General features: G+C 38.4%; 1 protein-coding gene across 2 annotated transcripts in view; it reads left to right on the forward strand.

Annotated features, from left to right (window-relative positions):
- Positions 1–14982, forward strand: part of MAN1A1 (mannosidase alpha class 1A member 1) — a 171720-nt gene that overhangs the window by 48333 nt on the left and 108405 nt on the right. For both annotated transcript variants that reach the window (XM_040238400.1, XM_040238401.1), the window contains one exon: positions 13877–13957. In XM_040238400.1, the coding sequence (XP_040094334.1) occupies positions 13877–13957 (81 nt within the window). The remainder of the gene's footprint in view (positions 1–13876; positions 13958–14982) is intronic.

Here is a 14982-nt window from a genome sequence, read left to right on the forward strand (position 1 = left end):
TGCCCAATTCAAACCAGTTTAGTAGGCTCAAGTAAGGTCTTTTCTGAAGGGCACACAGAGGGCGGTCCCTGGGGGTGGGGGAAACATGACCACAAGAGGGAGTCCTACCCGGAACTGACATTTACTTGTGACCCTGGGGCTGTTAGCAAGGGCACACTCTTGCCTGAGGGACTGCTGCTGCTGCTAAGTCACTTCAGTCGTGTCTGACTCTGTGCAGCCCCATAGACGGCAGCCCACCAGGCTCCCCCATCCCTGGGATTCTCCTGAGGGGCCAGTGTTCATTTAAAGCCCCTGCCAGCCACTTGGCCGAACAGAATGGATGCCGAGTCAGTAATACCGTGAAGTAGCTTATCTGACCACACCATATGCATCCAGCAGCAGCTGCATCCACTTTCCCATAAATAAGGCTTTGAACTTTGTTGATTGTAGACCCTTATCAGTATAAACTATTTTTTTTTGGCTGTATCACGGGGCTTGCAGGATCTTAGTACCCAGACCAGGAATCGAACCTGTGCCCACTGCAGTGGATGCATGGAGTCCCAGTCACTGGATGGCCAGGGAATTCCCCAAATAAACTTTTGTCAGTTTCTATATGAAGTATTTTTAAAATTTTGTACACATACTATCATTTTTAATAAACCTCAGTACCCACTGTACATCAAGGAAAAGGTTCATAATTATGGGTAGTGAACATTTCATGATAGTCTGGGACTACATCTTGTCAGAGCAAATCTAATTCCACAGTCACTCGTTTACCCTCGTAATGGGATTAACAAAGAACTTGTTTTCAGAACAGGAAAAGTTGGCCCTGGTGATTTTTAGTCATTCACTTACGTTTGCATCATCGGTATTTTTTTAAGTTGAGTTACATACACATACCCACACACATACTTTTTTCCAGATTCTTTCCCATTATAGTTTATTACAAAATACTAAATAGAGTTACCTGAGCTATACAGTAAGTCCTTGTTGTTTATTTTGTATACAGTAGTATGTGTGTCTTAATCCCAAATTCCTAGTTTATCCCTCCCCCTTTCTCCTTTGATAACTAGAAGTTTGTTTTCTATGTCTGTGAGTCTGTTTCTGATTCATAAGTTCATTTGTATCATTTTTTTTAGATTCCACATATAAATGATATCATGTGGCATTTGACTTATTTCACTGTATTATTTTTAATCTGAGATTACTTTGCAGAAATTCTTATAAGCCTCTTTCTATCTGCTAAGCATTTACTAATATCTGTAAATCCCCGTAACCAGGCATGAGTACCGTGCTGTATGTTGAGAATGGACAGAGAAAGGGTGTCTTCCTGCTGACCCCTCTGCATTGTGGAGCTCTTCTCACCAGCACCATCCAGAGTATTAAAGGCAGCATAACACTGAGTCCTTTTCCTACCTCTTTGAATTAAAAACATATTCCTGTTCCTCTAATTAATTGCCATAAATAACCCACTTTGGAAATCACTGAGTTAAAGAATCAGATGAGTCTGTGTTTAGTCTGCCTATAACTGAATTTAGAATATAAAAGACACAGTATTCCAACAGAAAGGGACCTTGGAAATTGACGTGTTCTGTCTTTTTATTTTAAATATGAAAAAACAAGCTCAAGGATTGAGTGATTTTGTAAGATTCTATGGCTTTTTGGTCGGATATGACCTGTGATAGCTCGGATATAACCAATAGACCTGAGTGTGAAAAATTAAGGCAATGAACCAAAAGGTTTCTTTCTGAGGATTTTTCCAGTAGTCCTATATGAATGTGAGAGTTGGACCACAAAGAAGGCTGAGCACCAAAGAATTGATGCTTTCAAACTGTGGTGCTAGAGAAGACTCTTGAAAGTCCCTTGGACAGCAAGGAGATCAAATCAATCAATCCTATAGGAGATCAACCCTGAATAATCATTGGAAGGACTGATGTTAAAGCTCCAGTACTTTGCCCACCTGATGCTAAGAGCTGACTCATTGGAAAAGACCCTGATGCTGGGAAAGATTGAAGGCAGGAGGAGAAGGGGACGACAGAGGATGAGATGGTTCTGTGGCATCACCAACTCAATGGACATGAGTTGGAGCAAACTCCAGGAGATGGTGAAGGACAGGGAAGCCTGTTGTGCTTCAGTTCATGGGGTTGCAAAGAGTCGGATACAACTTAGCAACTGAACAACAACAGCAGTTCTTTCTTAATAGTACTTTTGCCCTGCCACGTTATTTTTCAGTAAACTCAGCTACCTACTGGTAAAGAACTATGGAATGTCTTCAGCTATATATGGAGGAAGGAATGGAGAATGTATTCCCTCCCCATCCTCTCTTGAGAAAAGGAGGAGAATGAGACTTCGATTCTTCCAGGAGAGTAGACCTTAGTGACATAGGCTAAAGAGTGCCCAGGTCCCTTGTTTGGCATTTATGCCTTTGCTGCCCAAAAGCTTCCCTGAACCCTGCAGCAGTTCTTTGCTTTTCCTGTCCAGTGGTAGTTTGAGAAACTCTGGAATCATTTATTTAAAAGGATGAAGCACAAAAGCCTCACACAGTAATAGTCAAGGTAACAGAAGGCAGTTGGCTGGCCTCAGACCATGACCAGGTGACATGAATGTGCTCCATGGACCGTGGGAGCCTGTGAGGAGGCAAAGGGAATCTAATAGGGGATATCAGGCTATTTAGAACTTACGAAGAGCAAATTCTTTGACTTCCTTACTTGTCAGGTAAAGGAATTAGACTATCAGTTGAATGATGCCTAAGATACTGTGCTTTGTTTTTTTAAAATTGTATTTTTGTATTTCTGTAAGATTTTCTTCAGTGACTTCACAGACTTTTATATAAAATATAATTTTAGAACTGTTATTGATAATCTTGGGCTATACCCTTCAAAACATACTTTAAAAACCATAGTCACAGGTCTCAGATTTCAGTTTATTTTACTGTTCCTAATGTAAGAGGTCTTGAAACCTGTTTTTTGCAGTTCTCTCTTTGAGTATTCAATCTATGTCATTGCAAAGAGTTGGACACAACTTGGCGACTGAACAACAACTTTGGGTATTGCTATATTTTTCTTTAAAAATATAAAAGTTTATCAGTAACATCCAAATGATAATACTTCCCATATTAAAATTAATAACACATATAAATTCAGGACAACTATATTGATTTAAAGTGCTCCAGCTTACAGTCTTCTAGTTGGTTTTATTATGTCCCATAAAAGAGTCTTTCCTGTATTCAGTCGTTCTACCCAGAGATTCTGGCAATTGTGTCAACAATTATAGTTTTCTTTCTGAAAATGCTGAAAACATTTTTCCATTTATGTAAAGGAAGGAGAAATTGGAAAAGTTAGACAGAAAACTTATTTTTATGGATAACATATAGTATCATTCCAGCCTGGATAAATTATTGCTTGTTTTCAAATTAACGCTTTTTCCTGATTTAGGCATTTTAATTGACAGTATGAAGGTAATGCAAAAAAAAAAAGTTAATGCATCCAAATTTATTGCAAGGGAAAAATAAGAATGAAACTGAAATAGAACCACTGTTGTTGAGAGTTGTTTTATCTTGTGGTGCTCCTGAGTATAAACAAATCTTACAGTCAAGAATAAATTTGTTTATATGTGAAATATTCAATTTGCATCACTTACAGGTATAAAGTACATGTTTTTTATTGGTTTATACTGTCATTAACAAAAACTCATTTTCTTTTAATTAAGGCATAGCAAGTTGATTGAATCTGCATACTTGGTACAGAGTATGTACCAACTTGTACAGTACAAAGTTCAAATGGTTGTAACAACTGACTTAAATCACTGAGATAATCTATAGGATCGGGGCTTCAGGTAGAGCTTTGTATTTATTCCAGTTGTCTAAAGGCACAAAGGTCTGGGCAGAAAACTGTAAGGGTAGGCTCTGGTGGCTGAGTTTTCTGGTTTTAATTCAAAGTAATGCTAAGACAAGGAATCTGAAGCAGATCCTTGGCTACTCATTACTCATTCATTAATTCATGCATGTATTAATTATATACTAATTACCTTTTGAAAAACCTTTTAGTTTGTATTGGAGAATAGCTCATTAACAATGTTGTGATATTTTCAGGTGAACCCCCAAAGGCATTCAGCCTTACATATACATGTATACATTTTTCCCGAAACTCCCCTCCCATCTACGCTGCCACGTAACACTGAACAGAGTTTCATGTGCTATACAGTAGGTTCTTTTTAGTTATCCATTTTAAATATAGCTATAATAATTACCTTTTAATTGTCAAGTTCTTACCCTAATGAAGCTTATAGTCTAGCAGGAATAATAGTCAAATTACCTAGCTCAGGCCAGGTTTTTTAGGAAATGAAGAAAGGACAAAGGAAATTACTATTTAAAGAGTACTGAGACAGAGTATTAATGCTAGGTGATTTTTTTCATAGATTACCTGATTTAATCTTTGTGACACATTACAGGGGGTAGGTGGTGTTTTCCCTATTTTTATAGATGAAAAGGTAACTAATTAATCTGCTGCAAATCATGCATCAGATAAGACCTGTGCTTTTTAATAAGATCTGCCTAACTCAGTACCCTGTTTTTAGTGCAAAGGAAATGCCAAGAGTTGAGAAACATAGGCAGCCAAAGAATTTGAGTCCCTCAAAAGTAGGCATGTAATCTTGATATCTCAGTACTCATTAGGATATATCATTCCATAGGTATTCACTAAAGATTAATGAAATGATGAGATGTTGTTACCTTGTCCTACTTGCTGACAAACTGTGCTAGACTCAGCTAGGAGAGAATCTGACATGGAACATGGGTAGAACATGGAGTATGACACTGCACTGTGTCATATTTTTAAATAGTTAGAAATGATCTGCAGTTCAGGTGCAAGTGATGTGCTTGTTTTTCCCTAACCTACTTCCAGAACAGGTTTGTGGTGGCTCCTGATACGGAAGGATCATTAACCTAAGAACAAATGATCAGGAGTTTCATATTTAGGCCTTTGCAAATTCAGTTCTGAACTTCCTCCTCTCTGCTGCTGCTAAGTCGCTTCAGTCGTGTCCGACTCTGTGCGACCCCATAGACGGCAGCCCACCAGGCTCCCCTGTCCCTGGGATTCTCCAGGCAAGAACACTGGAGTGGGTTGCCATTTCCTTCTTCAATGCATGAAAGGGAAAAGTGAAAGTGAAGTCGCTCAGTCGTGTCTGACTCTTAGCGACCCCATGGACTGCAGCTTACCAGGCTCCTTTGTCCATGGGATTTTCTAGGCAAGAGTACCAGAGTGGGGTGCCATTGCCTTCTCCTTCCTCCTCTCTACTGTGACTTTAAAGAAGTATTGATCACCTAGATCCTTCCATGAGGAATATTGAAAACTGACTTCCATAATGAATTTTATGTCATAGACATTTTCTCCATATAACAATTTCTTATATAAACCCTCAGTGAAAATCAAAACTATATTAAAATTATTATTAAAAAGCCTTTTCCTGCACTGAGGTAAGGTGATACCTCTGTATGAGAGGATGAGCTTTGAGAATGACTAAGGCTAATGATTAGCTTGTTCCAGACTCTAACTAGCAACACAATGAGGCTGATCTTTGGCAAGCACTTGAATTGTGCTTTTTAATTGTAATGAACACCATATGTTTTAGATAACAGAGGTATTGGTAGCAACAGTGACTGTATTTTTTAAAGATCCAGATTATTCTCTTACACAATTGGAATGCCATCCTACTTTTTAGAAAATAAGCTGTAGGGTTCTCTATCTGAAGGTTGTAAATTGACCTCAAGAAGCAAATTGGGATCTCTTCAAGTGCCTGAATGAGTCCTTGGCTTAGGTCCAGAGCTCCATACCATGGAGTATAGGAGAAGTGACCTTTGCCTTAGTATTGCTTTTATCAAAGCTCTGTTTTCGAGCAGCCTTTACAGCCTGATGGTGTAGATAACTGAGTTAATTATCCTGTCAAATGGAGCTGTTCAGTGTTTTCTCTCTGAATGCTAATCACTGTCTGCCAAAGGGGATGATTTTGGTTTGGGCTATAAGGATACTGAGCTATGATCCCTGTGACAGTAATCAGTGATAGAGTATACTGCTACTTGAGGGCCTTTCTGGACCTGCTTGGTAAAACTAACCTATTGACAGAGAGAAGAAGGTGATTTGCCTATCTTTGTTGCCCGAAGAATTTGTACTTTGTTCATCTTAAGAGGTCTATCATGTTACTTAAACATGAAGTTAAAAGCTGCTTGGACACATATTATACTAAGCTTTACTGTTTAATATTGTAATTTAATCTATTAAGAGGAGATATAATCCTCAAGATGTTACTACAACACACACTTTGAAGTACAACATACAAGTGAATGTGTATGCTAAGCCTAAACATAGACAAAGCTTATGGGTAGTTACCTGTCTTGAAAAGTCTAATGCTGTTTCCACTGGTTCTCAGTAAGATAAAGCATAGTTGTTCAGTTGCTCAGCCTGTCCAGCTCTTTGTGACCCCATGGACTGCAGCATGCCAGGCTTCTCTGTCCTTCACTATCTTTGTGAGTTTGTTCAAACTCATGCCCATTGAGTCAGTGATGCCATCCAACCATCTCATCCTCTGTTGCCCCCTTCTCCTCCTCTCCTCAATATTTTCCAGCATTAGCGACTTTTCCAGTGAGTTAGCTCTTCACATCAGGTGGCCAAAGTACTGGAGCTTCAGCTTCAGCATCTGTCCTTCCAACGAATATTCAGGGTTGATTTCCTTTAGGATTGACTGGTTTAATCTCGTTACTGTCCAGAGGACTCTCAAGAGTCTTCTCTAACACCACAGTTCAAAAGCATCAATTCCTCGGCGCTCAGCCTTCTTGGGCTCTGAGAGCCTTCTCATCATGCACATCCATACATGACTACTGGGAAAAACATGGTTTTGATTATATGGAAAGTGAAAGGGAAGTCACTCAGTCGTATCCGACTCTTTGTGATCCCATGGACTGTAGTCTACCAGGCTTCTCTGTCCATGGGATTTTCCAGGCAAGAGTACTGGAGTGGGTTGCCATTGCCTTCTCCAGGGGATCTTCCTGACCCAGGGATCGAACCCAGGTCTTCTGCATTGCAGGCAGACACTTTACACTCTGAGCCACCAGGGAAGCCCACGATTATATGGAAATGTGTCAGCAAAATGACGTCTCTGCTTTTTAATACGCTGTCTAGGTTAGTACATGTTAGTAGTGGAGCAGTTGTTATTAAACAGTTATGGCATTGGTTTGTAGTGGGGCAGCTGTTATTAATACTTGCTTGTTCCTTGCTTATAGTTCATTGAGTAGAAAACTGACAGGAAGTTTAGAGGAATAGCTAGCAGAGAAGTATTCTCTGATTTTAGGGCTCAAAGAATTAGTCTTAAAAAAACAAAACCCTCTAATAATTGGAATAGAGAATAGGATTAAGATATTTAAAATTAAGATATTTCTGGAAATAAAAATTCTTTTCTAAGAAGTCTTTTTTAGTTTAAAGCAATCCAGTCTGTCCTGCTGTATGGAATATAAGTTAAGAATTAAGGAGAGTTCCTTAAACTTGATGCAGGTTTGATTCTAAATAATTATCTTAAAACCTGAAGGTGCAAAGGAGCAATATATCTATCAAGGAAAGTTTGTGCCTCTATAATTCCTCAATCAAAATCCATGGCTGAATCTATTCTACAACCTTAATTTGTTATTCAAATGGTCAAGCCTGTTATTTCACTTACTAAAATCTATCATCTTATAATTTGCTTATAAAAGTGAATAAGTTGCTTATAAAAAATGCAACCTAATAAATTTCTTTGAATTATTTAAAATACCATCCTATCTTATAGGAGATTGATATATATATGTGGATCAGAGACCCTCAATACGAGGGTTAGGAGAATATGTTGCCTCACCAATTTAGGTACGACGCCCCTTATCAGCGCAGAAGCAGTTACGGAATGAGAACAACATCCCTTTCCCTTGGCAACATAATTCTCGTAAAAGAAAAGGGGAGAGTGAGAAGATAACAGGCAGGAAGGCTAGGGGCCCCCAAACGGAGAAAATAGGCTGCAAGTGTCAGACGTTTTTTATCTTTCTCTTAAGTTGCAGGGCTTCCCTTGTAGCTCAGCTGGTAAAGAACCTGCCTGCAATGTGGGAGACCTGGGTTCAATCCCTGGGTTGGGAAGACCCCCTGGAGAAGGGAAAGGCTACCCATTCCAGTATTCTGGCCTAGAGAATTACGTGGACTATATAGTCCATGGGGTCACATAGAGTCAGACACGACTGAGTGACTTTCACTTTATATATATTTGTATATAGTAAGCACATATACACATACTTAGTATGCCAGAGGACAGCAATACTAAGGAAAGGGGTTAACTTAATGTGGAAATTACCAGTCTAAGGCACCCTGGGCGATATGAGACTTTAGTAGGGAAGCCTAGTTTTTGCATGATTTTACCTCGATTTTAGTTGCAAACTTAATTATACTACATATTTTATTTAATTTATGTGTGATTCTGGTTAAGTGTGTTCTTTGATTCAACAGCTATTGGTAGAGGAAAGTCAAAGTGAAAGAGCAGTTTTTCCAGCCCACATAGTTTTGTGGGTAGGCTTTAAGCCGAAAATGTCCACCTTCCCCTTGCTCATCCATTGTGTATACAGTTAACAAAGACTGGATCTACTTCTCAAACTGGCACTCACATGTGTACACTCACTGTGTACTAGACACCATAGAATACATAGGGCATGTTCCTGAAATGTGACTTTACTTAAAGATTTAAGGAATTTAATCTCATTTAAAATAAACACAAGCTTCTGTATAGCACAGGGAGCTCAGCTTGATGCTCTGTGATGATGTGGAGGCGTGGGATGGGGTCAGGAGATGGGAGGAAGGCTCAAGTGGGAGGGGGATATATGGATACATGTAGCTGATTCATGATGTTGTACAGAAAAAACTAGTACAACTTTTAAAGCACTTATACTCCCATTTTTAAGATTTTTTAAAGATTACATATGTAAAAAAAACCAAACACAGATTAAAAGAGATTACAAAATCTACATTGTTAAGATAAATCACACAAAATTCTAGTGTTACAGGCTGTTTGGGGCTCCCATCCTTCACATACTGTTCTCTCCCTGGCCAGACTCCTCTTCTGTCATTAGAGGGAATCACTGGAGAAGTTTTAGAGCATCTGAAAAGATGCTGCATTAATATTAATAGGATGTGTGTCTTCATTCAAATTTAATAAGTTTATTTTCATGTAAATTAGAATCAAGACATTTATAAAATTGGCCTTAAACCCACAGATTGTAGAAGCTCACTTTGGAAAATCCCAGATATTGTATGAAGTACTTTAAGCACAAAAGGAAGTTTGGTCAGGATACTATATTTCAAAAAGAGGATTTGAAACATAACTCACTTATACGGGTATGGGACATGACTCCCAAAAGGATCAGTTTGCATTCTAGTATTTAGAAGATTATGATTCTGCAGTTTCTGACTTGCTCTTCATCCCTGAGGAAGCTAGGCCTTATTGGTTTACTTCAGCTGAGGTTTGTGCATTGTAAGGGCAGCAACTCTTTACTGGGTACTTTTACCTGTGCCAGGCAGTGTGTGCAATGCACAGACTCATAGTGCCCTGTAAGAAGTGAATGGTCCCTTTTTACAAATGAGAAAACCAAGACTCAGAATATGTGGTTTTCCTGGGATCTCACATTTAGCTGTCTCCTGAACCAACATTTGATACCAGGTCTTTCTGCCTCTAGAGCAGTGTTTTTATAGCCTTTTGCCCCCACTATAGCCAAGCAAGATGTTATGTTTTTATCTTCTTAGTCCTTTTCATCTACAGATCTGTAAAGAGTGACCTAAAGTATATAAATTTCATTCTTCTTACCTAAAACATAGTAAAACCCCAAATGTTAAAAGCTCTCAAACTTAGGTTTCAAATAAGTTGGATTTAACTTTGAGGGGAAAAAAAGGATGAAAAATTATATATTGGGAATTCAGATGTAGTTTTGGCTCTCAAAAGAAGGTAAATATGATGACTGTTGTGTATGACTAATGGTGATTTGACATTCCTGACTGAGAACTTTAAAGACAGGAACACCGGGAACTAGGAACCTGCATGGATTCACTAACAAGCCAGATTTGCTTCTTGGACGAGCTCACCAAACTATTAGATCTGAGAAATTCAAAAGACAAAGCACTGACCTTGAGCAGGGCACTTTGCAAAACCATCTCTCAATATCTTCAGACAGAGGAAGATAAATAGAATTTAGGTTCTAGAACACATTGCTAGATCAATAACTGGTTGAACAGCTGTACCCTGTAAGTGACGGATGTCTTGCTGAAGATATATTTATGATGGTGTTTGACATGGCTCAGTCCTCTACTTTGCAATAAGTTTTATCAGATATTTATATGAAAGTCCCAGTTATCCAAAGTTTTCAAAGGAGGAAAAGAGAATGTATAGCAAATTAACCCCAAACTAGAATAAGAATATAAAATCAACATGCTTCAATAGGCAGAAATGTGGATGACTGTTCTTAGGTTTAAAAACCAAAAACCACAAGTACAAATTGAGAGTGATAAGATTTGAGAGTTTTATTTATTAGATTTTATTATTAGACATTATTACCTTTAGACATAAGTGTGGCTGTGTGAGCAAAAATAAACTAATAATTTCCTTCCTTTTTCCTTATCAGTAATTTCGTTGAATATTAATCTTCTACCAATATTTGTATGATACTCATTCAGAGTGATACACATCACAGATAAATTATTACTATGTAAAGTTCTCTAATCAAATTATGTTAGGTATTAGGTACATATTACAAATTAGGGAATACAACTAAATGAACTCACCAGAGAGTCATATATTATGATGGTTTTCCCTAACTCTAACCTAGTTATTGTCTAAGTAATTTTCATGATCTTCCTTTTGCAAGAAATTTTTTGGAAAACAAAGTTGTAACTTAAGCAATTACTTAGCTTTAATTTGTGAGACCCTTACACCTTTTTAGAGAGAACATGTGGAAATTAAATGAAAACACATATCCTTTTTTTTTTTCCTTAAAATGTAGACTCCCACTAAAATGTAGACTCCATAAGTTGAGGACCTGAGGTTTCATTGCTGTGTCCCTAGAACTTAGGACAGTGCCTGGCACATAGTAGTTGCTTAATAAATGTTTGTTAAAGGAAATAATTTCTCCGAAAATTGTGACTAAGCTCATCTGCTGGATATTGACTCCATATATTAGTTTGCTATTAGCCTCTGTGATTTCAGTGACTGATTTGATGTTAGGCAAAAGTGAACAATTATCACATGGGCCCAATGACCATGAAAAGAAACTAACAAAAGCTTGGAGTCAAAACAACATACAAGTCCCTGTGTCCCTATCCTTTGAAGCAAAAGACTTTTGCTTTAGTCTTCCAGGCCTCTCTTGAGTCTCAAAAGGCTGGCTCAAGAGTTAAGGATTAGGAAATGTGAAAATGTAGAAACAAAAAATAGCTATTGGGCCTGGAACCTGGTAGCTATTTAGATTATAAATCTGCCACATAGCATAATCACTGAACTCCCAGTATCCCTGAAAGATACAGATAAAGGCCTGGCACACATTCTTATGTTATTTTTACAGGAAACAGACCCACCCCAGATGAAAACTGCTGACTGTAAGCACAGACCCTAGTCTAGTTGAAACCAGAGTATTGATAATGCTTGAAATTTTACCTTGATGCCATCCAATCCTGAGAATGGTGCATGAGCTGATCATGCACCCTGCAGTCCCCTCCCTCACACTGCCTTTAAAACCCCTTCCCTCAGAGCCATCGAGAGTTCAGGCCTTTTGAGCATGAGCTGCCCTTGTTCTCATTAGCATTGTGCAGTAAACACTGTACTTCACTGCAACCCAGTGTCAGTGGACTGGCTTTGTTGTGTGGGCAAGCAGACCCAAAGTTTGGTTGGATAACAAAGTGTATCTAACTTTCATTGTAGGTTAGCTGGGCTAAATTATCTATAATAGAATGTAATAGTCAAATATTATGAAACAATTACTGGCAATAATTACTAATTATATGCCAGAATTATATGACCATTAATAAAGAATACCTGATGCATTATCATGCGAGGTGACAGGAGTGAGGATAACAGAGCCCGAGACCACGAATCAGAGTACTCAAACTTAAATCCTGATTCAGCCACTTGTTGTCTGACCTTAAAATAGTCACAATGACCACTATAATTTTGTTTCTCCATTTGTAAAATGGACAAAAGAATAGCAGTTATTTCATACAGTTGGTATGAGGATTAAAAGACTTAGTCATATAAAGGGACTATATGACTCTATAATGCAGGATATAGTACTTCATAAATAATAATAAAAGCAAGCTATTATTGGTGCATATAAGAGCTAATTTAACAAGGTTCAACATATATTATTGCTCAGTGCTCAGTCACTCAGTTGTGTCTGACTCTTTGCAACGTTATGGACTGTATAGCCCACCAGGCTCCTCTGTCCATGGCATTTTTCATGCAAGAATTCTGGAGTGGGTTGCCGTTTCCTACTCAAGGGCATCGTCCCAATTCAGGGATCAAACCCACATCTGCGTCTCCTGCACTGGCAGGAGAATTCTTTACCACTGAGTGACCTGGGAAGTCCAACATATAATCCTCTACTTAGAGATGAAACTTACTCTCAAAGAAATATGACCATCCCAGACCAAAAGCAGTATATTTGAGATCCAGCACTAGAACCCAAGCCACTCCAACTTCATATCCTATTTAACATTCTAGCTGTGCTATTAATACCTAAAATGATGCAGGAAAAGTTACAGAATAATGTTGAACTACCAGCCAATGTATAAAGAGCTTTTATGACCAAACAGGAAAATGAATAAAATGAAAGAACACAGAACAGAATAATAGAATACCCTGAGCCTGTCATATCTACTAAAGAGCCTCTTGTGATGAAGGTAAAAGAGGAGAGTGAAAAAGTTGGCTTAAAGCTCAGCATTCAGAAAACTAAGATCATGACATCTGCTCCCATCACTTCATGGCAAATAGATGGGGAAACAGTGGCTGACTTTATTTTGGGGGGCTCCCAAATCACTGCAGATGGTTACTGCAGCCATGAAATTAAAAGACGCTTGCTCCTTGGAAGGAAAGTTATGACCAACCTAGACAGCAGAGACATTACTTTGCCAACAAAAGTCTGTCTAGTCAAAGCTATGGTTTTCTCCAGTGGTCATGTATGGATGTGAGAGTTGGACTGTAAAGAAAGCTGAGCATCAAAGAATTGATGCTTTTGAACTATGGTGTTGGAGAAGACTCTTGAGAGTCCCTTGGACTGCAAGGAAATCCAACCAGGCCATCCTAAAAGAGATCAGTCCTGGGTGTTCATTGAAAGGACTGATGTTGAAGCTGAAACTCCAATACTTTGTCACCTGATGCAAAGAGCTGACTCATTGGAAAAGACCCTGATGCTGGGAAAGATTGAAGGCAGGAGGAGAAGGGGACATCAGAGGATGAGATGGTTGGATGGCATCACCGACTCGATGGGCATGGGTTTGAGTGAACTCTGGGAGTTGCGGATGGACAGGGAGGCCTGGTGTGCTGCAGTCCATGGGGGTCACAAAGAGTTGGACATGACCGAGCGACTAAACTGAACTGAACCTCTACTGAATAGAGGGAGGAAATAACTTCATTTTATAAATATTTTTATAATTGTTATTTAAGAGTCAAAATTGCTTATAATATTTACATATATTTGACAGTTAAAAGACAAAGCTTTTTCCTCTTGTGTATAAATTTCTCTGAGCAAGCATATAAGATTGAACAAAATTTAAATGTTTCATGCACTTTTCATGGTGATATTTTTCTCAATTGTATCGTACCATTTACATATGAACATCCTTTATTCTGTTTCCCGCAGAATGCTGAAGTTTCTGTTTTTGAAGTAAATATACGCTTTGTTGGTGGACTAATCTCAGCCTACTATCTGTCTGGAGCAGAGGTAAGATGGAAAGTGGCTTATAAGTGGGAATTATGAAGTGTCTTAAAATCATATTTTCTATATGGCTTTTGTGGTATCCATTAAATTTTCACATTTTGATTGGCCTCTAGCATATACTGAATTTCTTTTATTATGTACTAATTAAGTGACCATACTGGGAAAGTTCAGCAGAACATGCATGTCAAAAACTGTTAAACAGTGCCTTTAAAAAAGCCTGGCTCCATTAGGTTACGTATCATGTGATTAAAACTACAAATTATATATGCCTGTGGACAAAGTCATCAGGTTTAGTAGAGTGGCAAGCTTGTGGATTTCTTTCTTTAAAAATTATTTTAATTTTAGTATATATCCCTGTCACTGAGTCATGTCTGACTCTTTGTGACCCCATGGACTGTAGCCTGCCAGGCTCCTCTGTCCATGGGATCCTCCAGGCAAGAATGCTGGGGTGGATTGCCATTTCCATCTCCAGGGGATCTTCCCAGCCTAGGGATCAAACCCCTGTCTCCTGTGTCTCCTGCATTTCAGGCAGATTCTTTACCCACTGAGCCATCAGACATGTTAGTATAATGTTAGCTTAATTTAAAAAAAAAAAAAATCTGAAATAAAGCAAGCTTGGCAAGTGAGATATAAAAACTAGTATTTAAGAAAATGAGTAAGATATCCTGCTTCCCAGTTAGAAGTCCTGTAGGCCAGTAAGTCCTTGTAAAGTGTTTTGTAGCTCTTCCTAGGTTAAGCTTCATTAATTATCTGCTACTCAGAGCAAAGAAGAAATTTTTCATTTTTAGCTGCTTTTTATCAGTAGATTAAGAAGAGATTTTTATATCATGCACATGAAAAGCATAGATGCTATTTCCTCAAGAGGCTTTGGGCAACTTTATGAATAACAACCTAAGTGTCCACTAAGAGTCATTAGTGGGCCTCACTTTTAATGTCAACAGTGTTAGAAGCGGACATCAAGGGAAAACAGTCACATATTTCATTTGCATATCAGTCAGCTTTGTGTTAGTCTCCGCAGTCTGGCTGGG

Source organism: Oryx dammah, unplaced genomic scaffold (genome assembly GCF_014754425.2).
Source record: "Oryx dammah isolate SB20612 unplaced genomic scaffold, SCBI_Odam_1.1 HiC_scaffold_4, whole genome shotgun sequence".
Classification (NCBI taxonomy): domain Eukaryota; kingdom Metazoa; phylum Chordata; class Mammalia; order Artiodactyla; family Bovidae; genus Oryx; species Oryx dammah.